The sequence below is a fragment of the Benincasa hispida genome, chromosome 3, assembly GCF_009727055.1.
Source record: "Benincasa hispida cultivar B227 chromosome 3, ASM972705v1, whole genome shotgun sequence".
NCBI classification, from domain to species: domain Eukaryota; kingdom Viridiplantae; phylum Streptophyta; class Magnoliopsida; order Cucurbitales; family Cucurbitaceae; genus Benincasa; species Benincasa hispida.
The window spans coordinates 13774089-13796292 of NC_052351.1; the positions used below are offsets into that span (position 1 = coordinate 13774089).

At 35.2% G+C, this 22204-nt stretch overlaps 2 protein-coding genes across 5 annotated transcripts; one reads left to right on the forward strand and one right to left on the reverse strand.

The window, feature by feature from the left end:
• The first annotated feature begins 272 nt into the window (after positions 1-272).
• Positions 273-4131, forward strand: LOC120073302 (myb family transcription factor PHL7). 2 transcript variants are annotated; one of them, XM_039026057.1, is made up of 7 exons: positions 273-692; positions 1756-1981; positions 2538-2614; positions 2729-2771; positions 2893-2950; positions 3158-3227; positions 3354-4131. In XM_039026057.1, exons 2-7 carry the CDS (start codon positions 1765-1767, stop codon positions 3864-3866), a joined length of 978 nt encoding a protein of 325 aa, XP_038881985.1. In that variant the 5' UTR covers positions 273-692; positions 1756-1764; the 3' UTR covers positions 3867-4131. The 2 variants fall into 2 exon arrangements, with proteins under 2 accessions (XP_038881985.1, XP_038881986.1); XM_039026058.1 differs by lacking the exon at positions 273-692 and adding an exon at positions 1504-1594.
• A 201-nt stretch (positions 4132-4332) lies between these two features.
• Positions 4333-11199, reverse strand: LOC120073301. 3 transcript variants are annotated; one of them, XM_039026054.1, is made up of 14 exons: positions 10768-11198; positions 10503-10620; positions 10226-10307; positions 9973-10076; positions 9615-9741; positions 9432-9526; positions 7727-7850; positions 7001-7081; positions 6706-6804; positions 6433-6618; positions 5517-5654; positions 5370-5426; positions 5018-5155; positions 4333-4786 (listed from the first exon to the last, which is right to left on the reverse strand). In XM_039026054.1, the coding sequence occupies exons 2-14, from the start codon at positions 10541-10543 to the stop codon at positions 4589-4591; spliced, it is 1470 nt and encodes a 489-aa protein (XP_038881982.1). In that variant the 5' UTR covers positions 10544-10620; positions 10768-11198; the 3' UTR covers positions 4333-4588. The 3 variants fall into 3 exon arrangements, 2 of the variants coding, with proteins under 2 accessions (XP_038881982.1, XP_038881981.1); XM_039026053.1 differs by having other exon boundaries at positions 10503-10651; XR_005480723.1 differs by having other exon boundaries at positions 4707-4786; positions 5018-5168; positions 10503-10651; positions 10768-11199.
• Positions 11200-22204: the final 11005 nt, after the last annotated feature.

The window sequence follows — 22204 nt, forward strand, 5'->3', positions numbered from 1 at the left end:
CAATTTCTATGACTACTAGACACTGATAGACTTCGATCAGCGTTAATCAGTGATAGACATTGATAACAATGTCATCACAATTATAATTAAATTTTACTATTTGTATAAAAAAATTTCTTTATTTTTCTACTTTTAAAATTTTTTTCAATTAAAAGCTATTTTAAGTGGTTGATATATATATATATATATATATATATTGCAATTTAACCTATTTAAATTTGTTTTAGAATTAGTTTTAAGACTATCTCTAATGAATTGAGAGTTATGAAATGGCGAAAGGTGAGTGATGGAGAAGAGATAAGAGGTTTACCCAAACTTCGAAACGGACCGGTTTTTGGGTTCCTTCCTATAAAGCGCATCAGGCAAAAGCTGAATTGCTGATGATGAGACTGCTCTCACAGTCACAGAACAACTTCCTCTTTCACTCTTTCCATTTCAACTTCCACAGAAATCACACTCACTGTTCTTTGACGCAGAAACCGAGAGACAGGAAGGAATCAGATGCCATTACATTTGTTTAACTGTCACAACCCACTAGAGAATCCAGTTTTATCTTCTTCTTCTTCTTCTTCTTCTTCTGCTTCTTCTTCTTCTTCTTCCTTTGATTGTCCACAAGATTACATACTTTCAAAGCTTCAAGACACTCACAAATGGCGCCATCCCAATATTGGGGGATGCGGTCTTAGATCTGGGTACCTACTTATTCTCTTTCTCTCCCTCTCTAAACCTATAATTTTATCTTCCATTCATATGGGGTTTCTAGTTTAAGTTGTTTCTATGCTTTGCAATGGCTAAGTTTTCAATTTTAACCCCCATCCATGTCCTCTAGAATTTAACTAAGCCTGATTGTCTACCCTAGAACCCTAGCCAACGGTTTCTCATTTCTGGTTCTGTTCTTATCAGTCCATTGTTCTTCTTTTCTCTTTCGCTTGTTGTAATGCCAACTAGTTAATTTTTTTGTAGCTTTTAAGTTTGTTTTAAGTCGTGGTATTTGATTCGGCTAGTTTGGTTTGTTTATTCTTTGGAGGGTTTTCTTCTTAATCAGTTTTGGGCTTGTATGTGATTACCGATTGGAAAATGGGGGGGCGTTGTTTCTTTCTTTTGAGTGATTGAAGCATTGGTTACTTACCTTTGAAGGGAATAACTAACGAGGTCCGTGTTCTTCTAAAGCTTCTTAATGAAAACGAAATGGAGTTATTCTGATGCTCAAGTATCCATGTCGCTGGTTTTAATTCTTTTCAAGATTACATTGATTTGATTAATTGAATTTTTGGGGGGACCAATCAGTGTCGAATAGGCATCTGTTTCTTTGGCATATTTTTTATTATCATTAACAATTGGTCTTTTCAGATTCTAATCTATTTTCTTTGGTGAAGAGAAGTGTTCTGGGGGTGACACTGACACCTCTCTTGATACCACGCTCTTTGCTCGGCCATTGCTAATTACTGCCGAATTTGCATATAAATTCTCCAGATACCACATTTTTTATGTTGTTGGGTATAGGTTTGATTGAGGAAGAGTGCCCCCTCTGAAGAGCAAATGATCCAAACATCTCTGAGACCTATTAAACCCAATAAAGTTGCCAAGTTCTAAGGTTTTCTGTCATTGATCTTAGCAGAGAATAGTATATGTTAGCAAAATCATGAATCTCTATCATAAGTCACTTTTTCTTCAGATTTTGAATTCATCATGATGCTCTGTTGTTGAACTCAGTCATCTTTTCTTCATTTAGACTCGGTTGCTTATTGTTTACAGGTAAATGACATGTTTCAACAACAGAGTGCTCATAATTCAAGCTTTCTTCAAAACAACTTATTAGTTCGTGATCAGCATATACCTTCTGATGCCTGCTCGATGGACCCCACAAATGGAAATAATACCAGCAACAACCCAAATTTGGCCTCAAAGCAGAGACTGCGATGGACACATGATCTTCACGAACGATTTGTTAATGCAGTGGCACAACTTGGTGGTCCAGATCGTGAGTAAACTCACCTCTTGTGGCTTTATAGTTTAGCATCTTCATTTATATTATATGTCTATTATATAGTATAATATAAATGAAAATGACTGTTGTTGATACCAAATTTAACTCGTCATATTTTTACATTTCAAACAATTGGATAGGGCTAGTTATTTGTTGGCAAGTTGTACCAATTTTCCCTTCCTGTTCATATGAAATAAATGAAAGTGTTAGGTTCTTGTGCAGAATAAAATAAACAAACATATGAAAATAGACATAATAAATTGGATGCATCTCTCGATCTTTTTTAAGAAAAAAGTAATTATGCAAATTTACATTGAGGGGGTGTTTTTCTACATACATAATCCTCCTCCTTGTAGAAGCCTTTTATTGATCATGCCCAGTTTGTTAATCGAGGAGGGAGAAGCATACTTTTGTAAATAGTATAGGGAATGGAAGAGTAAAACATGATGAACTCTAGTAAATTTGCAGCTAGGGTAGATTATCTTGAACTTGTGTGCTAACAAATGATGTCAAACCATATTTATGTGTGCATGTTTCATCTCTTTGTTAGGTGCTACACCCAAAGGTGTCCTTAGAGTAATGGGTGTTCAAGGTTTAACAATATACCACGTCAAAAGCCACCTACAGGTACTGTGAACTTTCACAGAATTAAGATTTTTTTTTTCTTATTCTTACATAAGTTAAGTTTATGTTAGCATGCATAAAATTTGTTTTCTAAGATGTCTTCTTGGATCCCTCTAGAAATATCGACTCGCAAAATACCTTCCCGACTCTTCATCTGATGGTAAGTGAATCTAGTTCCCAATTGTTCATTTTCCATCTTTATGCGCACAAAAATTTGCAGCCATGACGCTATGTCTAGTGAAATTCACCAAGTCATTCACCCGTTGTATTGTTGATGCAAGGGAAAAAGGCTGACAAGAAGGATTCTGGTGACATACTAGCAAACATTGATGGCTCGTCGTAAGTAGATCTAATAGCCATACACTTCTCATTCAGCTTTGTGTTATATTGAAAGTTGATGTAAATATAATTTAGAAACAGGCACCATTCTTGCTCTTAGTTGGTAACTGACTTTTTGATGGGCTTAACCCTAAACTCTGTCACCACCTGATTAAAAGGACAAGTAAATAAACTCATCGTTATTTTATTTGTTCTTTCTATTTGCAGGGGAATGCAAATTACTGAAGCACTTAAACTGCAGATGGAGGTCCAGAAGCGACTGCATGAACAATTGGAGGTATGTTCAAGTTATTCTCTATTCAACTTTTGGTTTAAGCCATATGTGATGTCTCTAACTGATGCAGGACAGAGCTTTGAAACAGCCTAAATTTCCACAAGCATCTGATTGTTTTATGGTATGCAGGTTCAGAGACAGCTACAATTACGGATTGAAGCTCAAGGCAAGTACCTGAAGAAGATAATTGAAGAGCAACAAAAACTTAGTGGGGTTCTTTCAGGAGCCCCTGTTGCCTCTGCCTTTACGGCTCCTGCTTCTGGTGATAAGTGCCCAGAAACTGATAAAAACGACCCACCAACACCTGCTCCCACATCCGAGATTCCTCGCCAAGAGAAAACATCAAAGGAACGTGTCCAAGCCAAGAGTGTCTCTGTTGATGATTCTTTATCGTCGCATCACGAACCATTGACACCAGATTCTGGTTGCCATAGCTCCCCAAATGAGAGTCCAAGGCCAGTAAAGAAGCAAAGACAGTACAGGGATGGTGCATTTTCCAAATCAGAGATGATACTTGCACATCAGATACTGGAGTCAAGCTTAAACTCCACTCACAAGGAATCACGTGCTGTTTTTCCAGCCAGGGAAAAGTTCGATCCTTCATCTGGAATATCGATAGGGGACGACGACCAGTTAGACTAAACAACAAGGTTGTTTTAGTCCTAGTGTTCCTTCTTTACACGTTCTTCCACGGTTAACTCTTGTTATAGTTTTGCTAGTCTTTACATGTGTATCATATCACATCTCGGCACAAAAATATTTTCCTGAGTAGGACCAATATTTGGTGAACCATGATGATTATATCGATGATCCGGGTTGGACCAATATTTAGTCTTGGAGAATTGTTTGGAGTTGAACTCATCTTTGCATTTTCTCGATATAATCCACATTCCCCTTCCATTTGAAATGTATCGTTTCAATCCAATACCAAACCTTAAAGGAAAATCTATGTTAAGCTCGTGCAGGTTATAAATCCATTATAAGATATTAAATGAAAAATCTAGCCTGTTGAGTCCAAACTAGAATGCAGATAGGGAGTATGTTACCAGATAGAACTTCAGAGAATTCAAGTTCGAACCAAATTTTGAATCTTCCCTCATCCATTTAATTTAAAGATCCAACACATCTGCAATTTCTAAAATTTGTTATAGCTCCAACATGAAGATGAAGTAATCGAAGCACAAAATGATATAAACACTCGCACAGGGCAATTTAATTTACTAAGACAAGAATCTTAATGGTTACTGCCAACTTTGTTCCATATGTTGTTGGGTTGGGGAAGCTACAATTTAATCTAAAGAAACGACGGCTGACATTTTACAATGTTGTGGGTATGCTACAGTGTAAACCATAAATGGCCATCTTCAACGATGTACTCGCCTTAAAATGCAAAGCCTAAGGTGTCTACTAAGGGCTTCTAGTTTCTCCGTTTTCGATTTCTTCTGCTTCTGAGACTGAGAGGTCGCAACTTTCTTCTTTTTCTTCTTCTTTTCATCTTTTGACGAATCAGATGGTTTTCCTTGTGTGCTTCGAAGAGGTGTTGGAAATGCTTCAAAAGTCTCCTGCAATCATATGTAATGGAATATCATGCATACAGAAAAACAACACTGGCAACTATCTATCTTGAAGCTGAACACTGAAATCAAATCCTTCTCACCCATTCTCTAACAAGGTATCAGACTAAAAACCAAAAAATTGCCAGGTGATTTAATGCCCATTGATATAGATATTCTATTCCTAAGAAATGGGATTTTGATCATAACAGGATTAAATTCATCAGATGGGGAGAGAACCTGAAATTTGTTCTTAGAAACCACACAAGCAGCAGAAGATTCTTCTTCACTGCCGCCAAGGGAAGAACATCTTCCCCAGCTTTCTCTATTCGAACTCGTGTACGAGCAACATTCTTCAGTTTCACCATCTAGCTGGTCCTACAAATTGAAACTACAGACCCCTGTTAAAAGATGACAAATGGCAAGGCCTGCACTAATGACCTTTTTTCTTTAAGGTGCAGAGGCATAAACTATAAGATGCAAATGCTAGAAATGGATACTGATTATTGAATATCAATCCCAGAAACAATAAGCAAGAAGATTTAAAAATTAAAACCACTTTCAAGTTTCAATGACAGTAAATTAAGATCACCTGCAGATGTGATGGCTCATCACTGTTAATTGTACTATAGTCATTAGGTATGTTATCCTACAGCAGACATCACAAATACATCACAATCACAACGTTAAGCAATGGGTAAAGGAAAGGTCAAAAGATGGCAATTAATTTAAGACATACAATTTCTGTTATCACTGGAGGAATTTCAGAAATAAGGTCACCAACAAATTTCGTGGTTGGAACACTAGGAGCCGAAGATGAACCAGCAACATCATTTCCAGTAGAGCGAAGCCTTGATATTATCTCGTATATTAGATTCTGGAAATCAAAAGGTTGGAGATTGTGTGAATCTGATAGACACTATAAATTCAAGTACTGAATAATGAAAATATATAATAGGTATTAAAATACTAACAGTAAATGCTTTAAAAAATATATCTATACATATACTAACAGTAAATAAATTATAACCAAAGAATTAAAAAACACCGCTGACTCAACTCTCCAAATTTTGCTTCTTTCTCAATCTCCCTAACTCTATCTAAACTATAATCTAATAATTTCTTTTTGAAATCTGAAAACCAAGTTTCAGGTGAATAAATGAATAAATACAAGAAGTCCATTAATAGCCAACAAACAATCCTCCCAAAATGAGCCAAAGAGGGACTAGCCTAGAGACCTAGGAGTCTCATCAAACCAAAAGAACGAAATATGTTTATATTCTCCAAATTGCTAGTAAATGAACTCATTAGCAAATTGCCAACATTCTTGATACTCTCTAACATTCCTAACAGTAAAATATTTTACAGCTGCTAACAATATTTATGAAATAAACTATTAAATAATTTAAGATTTTACAGCTGCTAACAATATTTATGAAATAAGCTATTACATAATTTAAGAATTAAGAGATATCAAGAAGACAGTAATCATGTCAGTGTTGTAGTTGCATAAATTAGTGACAAACTTTCGGTATCAAAACTTGATCATGGACATGGAATCAAAACTTCAAAAACAATAGGAATAACATATGAATAAAAGACAATATATATTGAATAAAAAATAGTACTACTCTGGCATCAAGACAGAAATTTACCTCATCCTTATCAGCCCCAATCTTCAAATCCCCTAAATCATAATATTTCTCAAGTTTGCTTGCATGAGCGGAAGGTAACTGGGGTGGATGAAGAACATTATAGAAGAAAATAGAAACCGAGTCATAATAGAATTGTGGTCTTGACGAGTTATGATCCCCATCGAACTTAATAATATTTTTATCCCCCTGCATTATAAAGAAAAAATGAATCAGAAATGAGAAATTTTTAATCCTATAGCTAAAAAGTATAATTCTTTCAAAATTGGACAGTACCGCATATGAATTATAGATGAGTTCGGAGTGATGAGGTTGAACGAACTTGTCACAATTAGCATGCCCAAACAAAGCAGGAATGAAAGTTTTTGGGGTCACCTGATGGCATTTCAAAAAATGGTTTCATACATAAACGTACTGCACTGCAATGAAATAACTCTGCTTCATGTTCAAGTAGGGTCAATGGCAAACTTTTGAAGACAGATCCTCCCAGTAAAATAATTGGCACGACCAGATAAATATAAATGAAGAAGCCAATCTAGCAAGCTCTAATATAATAATGGGTCAGACAAACCTGTAAGCAATTAAGATTCATGATATCAAACTTTGCCCTCTTCTCAATTACCCTCCTCATGTATTGAACAGCCATCTTTACCTGGCATATCAAGTTTACATTATGTCACCATTAGTACATCATATCTTTCTAGAAGGAACACTCCGGAGCATATAATTTAATTAACACAAAAAAAGGTAAACCGGGGACAAGCCAAAACAAATAGACAGAAAATATCTTCCCTATCTATGGACTAAAGGAAGCACTCCCAATCCAAATTAATACAGACAGTCGAATAATTACTGAAAAGACATGTAGAGAATACTCCACCTGGAACTGCTCACGTCAACTAGCACAAATTTAAATAGTAGTACCACCTTTCTACAAGCCTTTTCTTTACATTACATGTAATAAAAACTCTAAACCCACCATATCATAAGATTTCATTAGGTCTAATTTAAAGATCCAACTCCTTTTCTTTGTCTCCAAAGCCTCAAGCATTATCACAATCACTCCACGATCTTTTTTTTCACTAGTGATTGTTTTTTACTTTTACAAAAAAAAAAAAAAAAAAAAAAAAAAAAAAGAAGAAGAAGAAGAAGAAGAAGAAGGAACAATTGTTCACTTCTGCAGATTTGTTACAGCTATAGTTCTCAGTAATTAGTGTGACACAATTAGCAGCGTCCAATGAAATATGCAGATGGGTGAAACTAGTTAGTGAAAAGTGGCATAAGGTAGAGGTTGTACCGTGAATTTAGGTAGTCGGATCTTATAAACATCAACTAGTTCCATCATTAGGTTGTAAAGGTTAGAAAAGGCACTGTCAAGCACCATTCCGGCTACGGAAGGATCTTCAGCTCCATAAAGAAGGCTGCATTGTATCACAGAAGGCTTCAGGTAATTGAATACATCCTAAAAAATTTAAATATCATAAATTCCAGTCAAACTGAAAAAAAGATAAAAAAAAAAAAGAAACCAAACCAGACCGTTAAATTTTTAAATATTCACCGAACATCTTTTTTTCACAGAAATATGAGAAATGGATGTACTAAAGAAGTGAAACAGCAAGGTTTTTTCTTCTTTTTCTTCTACTTTTTTTAACCAAGGAAACAAAATTCACTAATAAAATGAAAGAACAAGGCAAGATTCACCAAACCAAAAGAGGTACAAAAAAGGTCTCAAATTGCTACAAAAGAAGAGGGCTTTTACACGAGACTCCACATAGAACACTACACAAGAAGGAACACCAATCATAGTTCCCTTCACTCCTAAGAAGATTTTTCCATTTAGAGTATTCCCAGAAAACCCTCCAATTTATGGAGGGTTTGGAGGCTAGCATTAGAGGTCAAGGGAATTTCTGTTCACTCTTCTTTCAAAGTTGGATATCATTTTCGACGTATAATTTAAAGTTAAAAGTTCAAATGGCTATCTTTGTAGCCTCCTAGTTAGCAGGAAGTTGACAGCCATGGGAGTTTCTTCAAGTCTGATACATCTCTATACCACAGTAATATCAGAAGTACTTGTCAATTGGGTGTATCCATTGATTTAAAGCAACACCCTTCCATCATCCTTCCAGAACAGAATAGTGCTTGCTTTCACCAATGCAGATTTTACCGAGCCTTTATTAAGAGAAATGGAAGGATGTACAAAGGCAGATTTTTAGCCATGAGTGGTGGGGGGTTGGAAATGGGCTTTATCACGAACTAGAGAAACAGACTCAAATCCCAGAGGATCAAACCAAGCTCATAGTACAAAAAAAAGTCAGGTAATAAATGCCCATAAGATAATCAATGTCTTAAGTTGGGACCAGATAATCAGTGTCTCAAATAGGACGGTTTAGTTGGGTAGCTCAAATAGGACAGTTTAGTTGCCCCATGCCAACAATCTTGTCTCACGTACAGTTGGAAAGTGGTTTGAAAACTCTACCAAGCCTCTCAACTCCCATGAATTTTGAAATATCTAACAACTAATTCGCGACAAGAAAACAATGGATAAGAGTATGATTTATGAACAACATTTTCTCTCATGTTAAACCAAGTAAACTTTCCTTTACTTAGGGCACCATCCGTAAGGTCCTTAGTGGGTACAAATTTCATCTATATTATGAGATATAATAAATTGAAGGTGTTATTTTAAAAATAAACATTGTTACTGGAAATAAATTATATTTAACTTGAAAAAAGTTGCAGAATTCCCTCACATACAAGTTCAAGCCACTACCACGTGGCAGCCAAGAAGTACAAAACCGTGATTTAGCACGATTGCATCAATATATCATCTGTCAAAAGATGAGGACAAAATAGACAAAGGATGCAGAGAACAAACTAAAATGAATACAGCTAAAGAATGTACACTTCATACTCTCGCTCTAAGATCAATTTCATGACAAATTAAAACATCAAGGCATACAATATATTGATGACAGCATGGTAAAAAATATGACTCAACATACCTAGTTACAGCACCCATAGATCTTCCCCAGAGACCTATACGGGATACTTGTTTGTTGCTTCTCAAGTATGTCACCACAACCTTGAGGTCATCTCTCTTTCATCATTGAAATCATATTTCAAAATATTTCAGATTCAGAACCTCAATTAACTGAAACCATGATGTATGGTTAATAGATGCATACCTCATGCCAACCAAGGCTGACATAATCTCCATCAGACAAGCCTGAACCCGAAAAATCAAGCGTAAAAACGGTAATATTTGATGGAAGAAGTATGACAGCAGCCTCATTAGCATCTGCTCGACATCCACTGAATAATTCCCCAAGAATAAACTTAGTTAAGAATTCTTAGCATAGAATGTCCGAAATCATATAGAATCACCACAAAGAGTAAAAAAAGGACAAGTTGTCACTTGTCAAAACCATGTCCAAAACCAATATTACTAAAGAAAAGCAATAGAACAAGGAAATCCTCCAATGCAGAGAATGATCAGATTCCGGAATCTTTTCCAACTGTAAATTGTTCCACAAATGCAAGTACCTGTTACCATGGCAATAGATGACACAAGGCAGAGGGGTATCCTCAGGAATAGATGAAGGCAAATAATGACTGCATTGCAAGGTATGGCCCCTTGAATTTTTTAGCTGCATTGGCAAAATTTGTTAATATGGAAGGATTATGGATATCATTCAATAGGCAGGAATAAATAAGATTTAAAAATTAAAAAAAAAAAAAAAAAAAAAAAAAAGGAACAACTTCAAATTTACGAAAGAATTTGTCCGTCCATACTTGCCTCCAAATCCTGTCGTTGGTATGCTCTGCCCGCGAGAGTGAAGTTTTTCTCCCATAAATATTGATCAGGGTTATAATCCGCCCTGTACGGCAAAAATATATAACAAAATGTACAATGAGGAAAAAAATGCAGTATAAAGACTAATTTGAGTGTTTCCACTGCTCATAGGCCTCAGAAACAAACAAGATCTCAACTGCAGAATAATCGTCACTTCACTTGTAGCTCAATAAACCAGCTCAGTAGCTCAAGAAATTGGCAAGCGTAGCAGAAAAAATACCTGGGCGGCCGAATGACAAAATTGATGAACTGATCAATCATATTGATCACAAAAGTCCTCGACGGCAACTCCGCCTCATAGGAAAGGAAATCCCAAGTCACAATTTCAGTTCACCATTCTTCAAAACAAAAGTTTAACCACTTCTCAATCTACAGAACAAAACGAAGGAGGGCCACAAACTCTCAAATCGGTCCAAACCCACCACAGCAAAAGCAACAAAGAACAAAACTCCGTAATGGAAGAACAGGAATCAGAAATACACTACCTGGTTGTAAGCATATCCAGATCCAGAGTCATCGGCAGAAGGCAAGGGGAAGAGCAAGAGATACGGCTACAAAAACAGCAGCAAACAGAGGCAATCCAGCTGGTGGCCCCAACCCCAAGTAGTGAAAATTCCTTTGACGCTGCTGTTTCTCGTCCAGAGTTTCACAATCATTGAAAAGTCTCTTCGGAGTGATTCCAGATGTTAAACACTTCGCCCGTCTTCTCAAGAATCGTACGATTTACAGAAGAGGGGAAATGTGAGAGATTATTGGCTCAAATGCTTTGGTTGCTCTCACTAATGGATGTATTTGGAAACAATTATCCAAAATCTTTCTGATGCATCGCTGTTCTGTGCCTGAAAGCCATGGGATTTTCCTAAAGCATTTCCCTTTAAGCTTTAACAAAGTGGATATTCTTTTAGATGCAAAGTTGCAAACACTACTAAACATAGAATGTTAACTTTGAGTTTTAGTCTCTTCCTTATGTGTCAATTTAGTTCTTAATTTTTCTTTTCAATTATAAATTTAGTATTTAAATTTGAACTATTTTGAAATAGAACAAAAATAATCCAAATATTTATGTGAGAAAGCAAAATTTTAACGTCTATCAGTAATAGACTGCGATAGACTACTATATGTACCTATATGTATATAATAGTAATCTATCATGGTCTATTACAAATAAACCGTGATATTTTTCTATATTTGTAAATATTTTTAACAGTTTTATCATTTAAAATAATTTTTCTTTAAAACTTTTAAAAATTGTAGAACACTCACAAAATTAAATATTTAAGCTTTCGTGGTATAAAATTTACATCGATTTAAATCCTATTTTAGTACCTGAACTTTGAATCCGGTTCTATTTTGATCCCTGAACTTTCAAGAACATTTGTTTTAGTCCTTAAACTTTGAAAAGTGTTTATTTTAGTCCTACTATTAAAATTATGTTAACGTTTCAACAGCAATAATCAACATTCCAAAATATTGAATGACCAAAATTTTGAACTAAAAATATCTTTTAAATTCTTATGCTTTATCACCTCATTCAAAATTTGAAACTCTAGATTTTTTAGCGCAATTAACTTATTTACTAGCCTAGTTATCCAAAAATACAAGTCACATTGTCATTTTGTTAAATAGTTAACAAAATCTTAATATATTCAAGACCAAAATAAACATTTTTTTAAACTCTTAAAGACTAAAACAAACATTTTAAAAGTTCAGGAACCAAAATAAAATAATATTCAAAGTTCAAATACTAAAATATGTATTTTTAAAAGTTTAGAGACCAAAATAGAACATTATTCAAAGTTTATAGATCAAAATAAGATTTAAACCCATTTAAATTTTTATCTATAGATCAATAAATTTTACAAAATCTTAAGATTATCAAGAGTTCTTCTAATACAACAATGGGTAGATAGAGAGATTCGAGTGCTAATGCATTTTAATGTCAATGGAGTTACACTCGTTTTAACTAAGATTATCAACGACTTATCAGAGAAGATATGTTTTTTTTATCAAACTACTAAAACACTTGAAAATTTAGAGAACTATCATTATTATTTTAATGTTTTTTTAACAAGCTTAGACAACTATTAAAAAAATTGTTGAAGAAATTTAGACACCTTAAAAAATTGAGATATTAAGTAGACATAAAACTCAAATTTAAAATCTACTTCTATAATTTAACCAATAATTAATAACTTTTTTTTTTACACATTTTAATGTCATAACCTGGTTTTATGTCTTTTCCTCCTCTATCTATCTATATATATTACACAAAAATATAAAATAAAAAAATTGATAGTCAACCATAAGGTAACTTAACACCTATTGTTTTTTTAGATGTCAAGGTAGGAAATTCCACGTATAAATTTGATGAACTAAAATAAGATTAAAGTGATGTTTAAATTTTTATGAAATTTTACGTATTTATTGATAATTTGATCTTACGTACTATTTTAAATTTATGATCTAAACATTGGACATACTTTATTACTATTATTTCTTGGTTTGAAGGGATAACACTTGACTTTTGCACTTGTATTTCTTGTAAATAAAAGTCAACTTCCAAATAGATGACAATCTAATGACTTGCTTTTAAAGCAGATATTCCAGGTAGACTTTTTCATTTTGAATACATAATTGGCAATAAATGTTAATTAAGCCCAAAAAAAGGGGGGAAAAAGAATTATACATTTTTTTGTCCCTAAATCTTTTGATATAGTTTCTATTTGGTGTCTGGTTTTGTTTCAATTTAATTAAGTTTCAAATGTTATAATTTTACCTTTGAGATTTGAGTTCTGTTTCAATTTGGTCAATGAATTTCAAAATTTTACATTTTTAACCTCAATTTTTCATTAAATACTTACTTTCAATTATTGACGTCAAGTTCTATTAATTAATTAAAAATAATTAGAAGTAAAATTTTAAATTTAATTTTAAAAACAATAGAAATAATTAAACTTAATTAACTACAAGTTTTTTTTAACAATTTTTAATTTATTAACATAAATTAACTCCAAAATATGGAAAGTGAGTATTTAGTGAAAAAATTAAGATAAAAAATGTAAACCTCGAGATGTAGGGACCAAATTGATTTAAATGTCATGGGTAAAGTTGTAGCATTTTGATAGGAAAAATTAAAATCAAACTCAAAATTTAAGGACTAAATGTATAACATTTTACAAAATAAAAATTAATCAAAAAATATTTTTTTTTTCAAAAAAGAAATCATTGTGGTACTTTAAAAAAAGAAAAGGAAATAAATTGCTTTAATTTGCTTTAAAGAATGCATAGATATATGTAAAGTTTGTTTTTCCCGATTAATCAAATTTCGAAATATTTGTACTCCATATGAAAAAAAACAAATTATTTTCAAACAAGTTGTTATTTGTCCGTTGAAAACTTGGAAATTAACTTACTTTCCGACTTTTTACAAAGGTGTCAGAGAGAAAAAAATGGAACATTTAATATTTTTATTGTTGTTTTCAAAACTTATTAGAGAAATATTGTTGTTTTGAAACTTATTAGAGAAATATTATTGTTTTGGGAGTTCGAGGCTAGAAGTCGAGGGTTGAGGATTCGACTAATGTAGAGGTCAAATGTTGAGAACTCGACAAACAAACAAAAACTTGGAAACAATACATAAATTAGGATTGTCGATGGTTGAAGTTTTGACAAACAGAGAAACATTAAGGTTGTCGAGGGTTGAAGTTTCAACAAGGAAGATAAGTGGGTGAAGCAGATTGTAAGAGAGAGCGAGATTGTAAGAAAGAGCGAGATTGTAAGAAATAGCGAGATTGTAGGAGAGAGCGAGATTGAAGGAGAGAGCGGCCATGACTAATGCTCTTTACACAATCAGGATAAGCATAGTCTAATTAATCCTATGCAATCATCCCATATCCTCAACATTTCTCATATATATGTTGTTAAAAAGTTTTAATTAATTTAATCATAAGAACTATCATTAATGGATGCTATGTTAGTAATTAGTGTTAACTTTGAATTAACTCAAGATGTTACATATCTGTAAGGTAAAATGTTCAAACTTCCATCTTTTATATAATTAAACTAAAAATAAAGGTTTAGTTATGTAAGTTACCACGCTCAAGAATGGACTTTCATCTAACATGATTTACATACAAACAAAATAACAAAAATTCTAAGAAAATAGTGATAAATTCTCTCCGTAGGCAACGACTGAGATAAATTCAATGTTCGAATAAAATGGCGAAAGATTGATTCTCAGAGATGGGTTTGTATATTACTTCCATTGGAGCTTCCATTCTCAGAGATTGTAGGAGAGAGCGAGATACAAGAAAATCGCATGGCTTGTTCGAGATCAAAGTTTGATTTAATTTTCATGTTGATTATAATGCCAATATTATCATTCTTGACCACAAAAAAGTGAATTGTAAGAACAGTTAGCTTAGAAAAAATTATTTAAAATCTTATTCATCTTTTAAGATTTTCTCTTTCAATATGCATTTGGATATTAATTTTGGTTTAAGTCTCACTTTTAACCGAATTTAATAAATACCACTTTAAAAAGTAAAGATTGTAGGAGAGAGCGAGATTGAGAGATTGATCTCGAACAAGCCATGCAATTTCCTTGTACAATCTCGCTCTCTCCTACAATGTCGCTCTCCTACAATCTCGTTGAACATCTCGCTCTCTCCTACAATCTCGCTGAATATCTCGCTCTCTCTGTTATTGTTGTTATTTTTTCATTAATGATTACTAGCTTTTTTTTCTTGTTTTTCATTAATGATTACTAAATTGTACATTATTGTTTTAATTAAGTTGTACATTATTTTTTTTAATTAACTTGTACATTATTCTTCTAATTAACTTGTACATTATTCTTTTAATTAACTTGTACATTATTTGATTGAAAAATAAATATTTTTTTTAATTGAGAAATAAATATTCTTTTAATTAACTTGAACATTATTTTTTTTAATTGAGAAATAATTTTTTTTTTCAGATCATGGCTTTAAACCCAGGATCTGTTGATCTCGATGTTTTGTACGACTAGTCCATTCATCGATCATCTGTTGTATGACGAGATCGCACTACTGGAGAAATATCTTGCAGGCGTCGAGAGACAGTTCTCTAGCGCACTATCCTACTCCACCCTCGAATACTACCGTTACTGCGCACATCTGGATTCTATGAGGTTGCCAGATTAGGATTTATTCAGTAGGACTGGCATCTGATCATAGCCTTGGTCGAGAAATGGAAGCCCGAGACGCATACATTTCATATATCTGTTGGAGAGTGCACTATCACTCTACAAGACATAGAAGTGTTGTTGGGGTTACCTATTGACGGTAAGTCGGTCATTGGAGTGATGTGCGATGACTAATTAGAAGTTTGTCAACTGTACGTACCTCGGTGCGACCCCACCTGTCGACAAGATTAAAGGATCGAGGTTAAGTTTAATATGGTTAGGAACACAATTTCATCAACTCACAGATGATGCAGACGAGGAAACAATCATAAGATATGCATTAGTATATATACTACAAATGATGGGTGGAAGTCTGTTTTCAGATAAATCAAGCCATTTTGTTCACTTGATGTTCTTGTCACTGTTAGCTAACCTCCATGATGCGGGGCGGTATTCGTGGGGTGGAGCATGCTTGGCATGGTTGTATAGACAACTATGCAAAGCAACAAGACCTGAGGTTCGAGATATAGTTGGGCCTCTCATACTTTTTCAACTATGGGCTTGGGAGCGATTTCCAACAATGGCTCCACAGCTACAACATGTTAATGACGCTCAGTTAGTTGGACATGCCTACGGTTCTCGATATGTTGTTTTAATTCAATTTAATTTTTATATCACTGATCTAGTTAATTTAAATTCTAAATTACCAATTTAAAATTTTAGGTGGAGAGATAAATTTTGTGTGACTAGGACAACCACACATGTAATCAGCCAGTATAGATACATGTTTGATCAGCTTCAACCTGAACAGGTACATTACACTGAACCTAATTGATTATTTTATACACATTTTTATTGTATTTGCTTTAATATTCTCTAATATAATATTTTGTGTTTCAGGTTATTTGGGAGCCGTACAAAATTTTTATGCATACTTTGCCTATTTTTGTACGAATGATCAAAACATATGGCGGACGATGAGTCCTCTCATATGTTTTCACATTGGTGAGTGGCATCTTCCTGACAGTGTGATGAGACAATTCGATTTTCAGCAGGATGTCCCATCACCTTGTAATACTAAACCGTACTGCATGATATTGACCTAAGGACTGGAGATTGGTTCGAAAAAGTTGTACATTTGGTAGTGCAATGGTACTATCGTGCAAGGTTTATTGCAATGGGGTTTCTCTTGAACAGTTTGACACATATGTCACTTCAGAATATATTCATTGGTATAATAATATCACAAGGCGCTACGTCATTCATCCGGGAGCAGCTGTGGGTATGGTAAATGAATATTATCTAATTCTTTTTAATTTAAATTTATTTTAAATATTGTCTAATTATTTTATAATTCACAGAGATCGAACAACCATAGACTCCGTGAGGTTGCGAATGATTCGAACCAGGTTCTTGCTATATGTAGTGACAACCAAAGCTATATGGAGGAAATTCATTATATGTACGATATACCCATTGTTCCTCCACCAGCTCCTAGACGTAGAGGACCTATTCGGGAAGAGGATGAGTTTGATGATGTTGCACATAATGTGGAAGAGTTGCCCCCTATGATGCAGACGTAGATTCAAACTGATTATGTTAGTCCGATGATGATGATGATGCCAGCATCTGGTTCAGGACATTATGACTCATAGGCTGGTCCTTTGTCTTCATACGTGCATGGACATGGTCGGGATCATGGAGAGCATAATGAATATTTATATTATGAAGCGTCTGCAGAGGTACCAGAGCAACATAAAAAAGAACCCGAGCAACTTCAAGTTCAAAGTCGATGATGACAACTAGCTCGAAATCGACGACGTCTGCCTTGTGGGACACATTGATTTTTGTAATTATTTTTATATAAATGAGATATTTAATTTACATTTTTTTATTTTTATGAGATATAATAATTCTATTTACTTTTATATATTATGAATAGTAATTATTTTGTATAGAAGCTTTTAAATGTCACTGACATAAATAATAACATCAGATAGTTCTAAATCTAAAAAGTTAGGTAAAAAAAACTTCAATATTCAAATTTACATATTTAGATAATAATTTGGGAACATATAAATCAAATCAACACTCAAAACCTTCACATGCAAGTCTATAAATAAGACTGTATTATTGATATCAAGAACAAAAATTTTAATCACAGTAGTGAGATCAATAGTTTAAAAGATTTTACAATAATGATCTTGAATTCCTTTTGTACATTTGGTACCAAGGTTTTGATGGAGTTTTTTTTTTTTTTTTAATTATAAATAATAAAAAAATATTTTTAGAAATTGTTTTTATAAAATGGAAAATTAAAAAAAAAATGAAAGAAAGAAAGAAAGGAAGAAAGAAGAAGGTGGCAGGGAATAATTAAATAAAGAAAAAAAAGGAAAAATTTGTACGGATATCTCGCTCTCGTTCACAAGATCTTGCTCTCGCTCTCTCTCAAAATCTCGCTCTCTCAAATGTCAGCTCACGTCTATGCTGGTCGGCCTGCTTTTTCATTCTATTTTGTGCAATTTCCAGATTCTCCTTAAGTGCATTCAAAGCCAAGTCTCGTTCCTTTAATAGGTTGTCAACACTGTCATTGCTGGATTTTGTTTCCCCATAATGTATTAACGGTGGGGGAGTCTTCCCATAAATCGCTTGGAATGGGGTGGTCCTTATTGATGCATGGAAGGTGGTGTTATACCAATATTTTGCCAAAGCCAACCATTTATTCCACTTTTTAGATTGCTCATTGCAAAAACACCTTAAATAAGTTTCCAAACATCGATTTACACGTTCAATTTGTCCATCTGTTTGAGGATGGTTAGCTGTACTTCTTCTTAATTTGGTTCCTACGGCTGCAAAAACTTCTCTCCAGAACTTATTCAAAAAGATTTTATCCCTATCAGTAGTAATCGACTTGGGAATGCCATGAAGCTTGATGATTTCCTGTATGAAGATTTCTGCTACTTGCTTTGCTGAAATTGGATGCTTGAGGGGGATAAAGTATCCATATTTGCTCAATCTATCAACCACTACTAAGATGGAATCAAAGCCCCCTGCCCTAGGAAGTCCTTCAACAAAGTCCATGGTCCACTCTTCCAAAGTTAGCTCGGGAATACGTAGCGGTTGTAGCAGTCCTGCAGGGGTTAGAGATTCTGTTTTGTTTCTTTGACAAATATCACATCCGACCACATAATTTTTTATATCACTCTTCGTTCCCGCCCAATATAACTCCCCACTCATGCGTTTGTAGGTCCTTAGGAAACTCGAATGCCCTCCAAGTATGGAATCATGGTAAGTATGCAATAAAGAGGGAATCAAAGTCGATTGTTTAGGGATGACTAACCTTCCTTTATAGAGTAGTCTTCCATTTGTCCATTTGTAGTTTGGTTTACCATCCGGATTGTCTTTTAATACGGCAATGATTTGCAGTAATTCCTCATCTTCTCCCACCTTCTTTAATATGAGTTCCACATCTAACACTGCTAAGGAGTATAAGCTAACAGGTTTAGAAGGTAAGTTGACTCTAGACAGGGCATTTGCTGCCTTGTTTATCAAGTCGGGTTGGTAAAGTATCACGAAATCATAGCCAAGAAGCTTGGTTAACCACCTCTGAAATTAGGGTTGTACTTCCCTCTATTCCACCAAGAATTTCAAGGCTTTTTGGTCTAAAATCACGATGAATTTTCCTCCTAATAAGTAATGATGCCACCTTTGGACAGCTAATACGACTGCCATTAATTCCCTTTCATAGATGGATTTGTTTTGAGCACGCTGTGAGAGCTTTTGGCTAAAAAAGGCTATTGGTTTGTCTCCTTGAGTCAGAGCAGCCCCTACCCCTATTCCCGAGGCATATGTTTCTATAATGAAAGGTTGGTTGAAGTCTGGCAATGCTAGAACCGGACAGGACACCATCTGCTGCTTCAAGTCTTCAAATGCTCGAGTGGCAGCCTCATCCCATTTGAAACTATTTTTCTTGAGCAAACGTGTTAATGGAGCTGCCCTAATGCTGTAACCTTGAACAAAGCGCCGATAATAATCGGTCAACCCCAAGAAACCCCTCAATTCAGTCACATTCATGGGACATGGCCAGTTAACCATAGCTTGGATCTTCTCCCCATCAGCTTCAACCCCTTGGTGTGAAATCTAATGCCCCAAATATTGTAACCTCTCTCGATAGAATACACATTTCTTTTGGTTAGCAAAGAGTTTGTTGTCTCTTAGAATGTTGAACACCACTCCTAGGTGAGTCTCATGAGTGGAAACATCTGGACTATACACCAAAATATCATAAAAAAACACAAGTATAAAGCAACGTATAAAGGGTTTAAAAACCTTATTCATCAGTGATTGGAAAGTTTCAGGTGCATTCGTGAGCCCAAAAGGCATAACCAAGAACTCGTAGTGCCCTTCGTGAGTTCTAGATGCTGTCTTCTCGATGTCTTCCTCTCTCATGCGGATTTGGTAGTAACCTGACTTTAAATCAAGCTTTGAGAATACTATAGCTCCGTGTAACTCGTCAAGTAACTCCTCAATGACTGGAATAGGGAATTTGTCAGCTATTGTAGCTTGATTCAACCTCTTATAGTCAACATAAAATCTCCAACCCCCATCCTTCTTCTTTACCAGTAAAACAGGGCTTGAGTAGGGACCCCTGCTAGGTCTAATGAATCCAGCTTGCAACATTTCATGAACTAGTTTCTCTATCTCCTCCTTCTGTGCATATCCATACTTGTAGGGCCTGACATTGATTGGATTGGTTCCGTCTTTAATGGTTATTCGGTGGTCGACTGCCCTTCTAGGGGGCAGTGAAGTTGGTAAGCTGAATACATCTTGGTTCTGCTCTAATAGTGCTTGAATCATGACAGGTAATGCAAGTTAGTCTTCTTCCTTCCTCCCTTCCTCCGTGCCATTAAGGTCTTCAAACTCAAGATGCTGGAAATCTACCAAGAAGCCCATATCTTCCTCATTCCACTTTTTACTTAGCATTTTAAAGGAAACTTAAACCCTCACCCCCCTTTTAACACGATAGGTGCTCCATTCGACCAAAAGGCCATTGTTAATGAAGGCTAGTGGATTCCCATGAACTCAGTGGTACATAGCCAGGGCATTCCAAGAACTACATTCATCCTTCCTAACTCCATAGCCAAGAAATCAGCCTTCACCATTAAATTTGGGAGTGTGAGCTCTACCCCTTTGAAAATACCCTTTCCTTCGATTTCACTTCCATTTCCTATCACCACCCCGAACCTCTTTTGTTGTTCCAATGGTAACTTCAGCTCCCTAACCGTTTCTTGATGGATAAAGTTGTGAGTAGCTCCCGAATCAATGAGGACTACCATTTCCTTGTCCTTGATTTTTCCCTTGAGTTTCATTGTTCACTTTGCTGAAAAACCAAGTAGGGAGTTCAACGATAGTTCCACCTTTTCTTGTACTTCACCATACTTCAATTCCACAGGTACTTTTCCTTCGATTAACTCATTTTCCTCCATTTCCTCCTCTTCATTGGCTATAAACAGCATGAGTTGTCTATTTTCTTTGAACTTATAGCGGTGTCCCGGGGCATACTTTTCATTACAACGAAAACACAGTCCCTTGTCAAGTCGTTCTCTGAAATCGAGGTCACTTAGTCTCTTCATTGGGGCCTCCTTCTTGATGGGAAGATTCTGTTTTGCAGGAATGGGAACTAACAGCTTCACAGGTAATGCGATTTGTTTCATGGTTGGTTTGTCCATAGGCTTTCCCTGACTTTTATCACTAGATTCCCCTCTGTCCATTTGGCCCATCTTCTGGTTCAGCCTTTTGCGGCCCAACTCTTTCAAGGCCAACCTGAGTGCGATGTTCCGGTCATTCACCAATTGGGATTCCTTCATACACTCGTCAAGAGTTTTGGGATTCCAGCTAACCATTTCAGCTTGCAGCTCCGGTTCTAACCCGTTCAAGAATGCATCCTTCAGTACTTCCTCTGATAAGTCCGGCAATGGAGCATAATAGTTGATGAATTTTTTTACATATTCTTGGTATGAACCCTCTTGTCGAATTTTCAATAAACTCGTGCATAAACTTCCTTATCCAACCCTCCGGTAGTGTTCAAGCAACCTACGGTTCAACTCTTCCCATGTAGTAATGGCCCTCCGGTTGTTACTCCACTAAAACTAATCAACTTCATCAGGGGCGAAGCTAATCACAGCCACCTTCACCTTCTCAGCATCAGAGAGCTCATGAATTTTAAAGAAATGCTCTGCTCGATAGACCCACGATTCCAGGTTATCACCTGCAAACAAGGGCATTTCCAAACGTTTATACTTACCTCTGTCCAAGCTGCCTCCGTTGGAAATATGAGAAGATTCGACTTCCTCTATCTTCCCTTTCGACTTGAGATTGCTTCCTTCAGTTAACATCGATTCTTCTTTCTTTCGAGCCATGTTATTCTCTCTAACCTTCTCGGTTAGCTTCTCCAAGTTCTTGCACAGGCCGACATAGAGCTCTTTCAGCCCTACCATTTCTTTCTCCGTAGCCTCCAACCTCTCTTCCAATTGTTTTTGGGCCATGACGCGCGTTTTCCTCAGAGTTGCGACTCTGATACCAAAGTGTTAAGCACCAGATTCTTTCTACCCTTCTCCCAGATCGAATGAACAAGTAAATAAAACCAAAGAAAGAAATAATGGTAATCAACACTTCTTCCAATCTTTATTTACCGAAAATCAATCATTTCAACCCAGAATTACAGATGAAAAGAAATATAACCAAACCAGAGAGAAAAC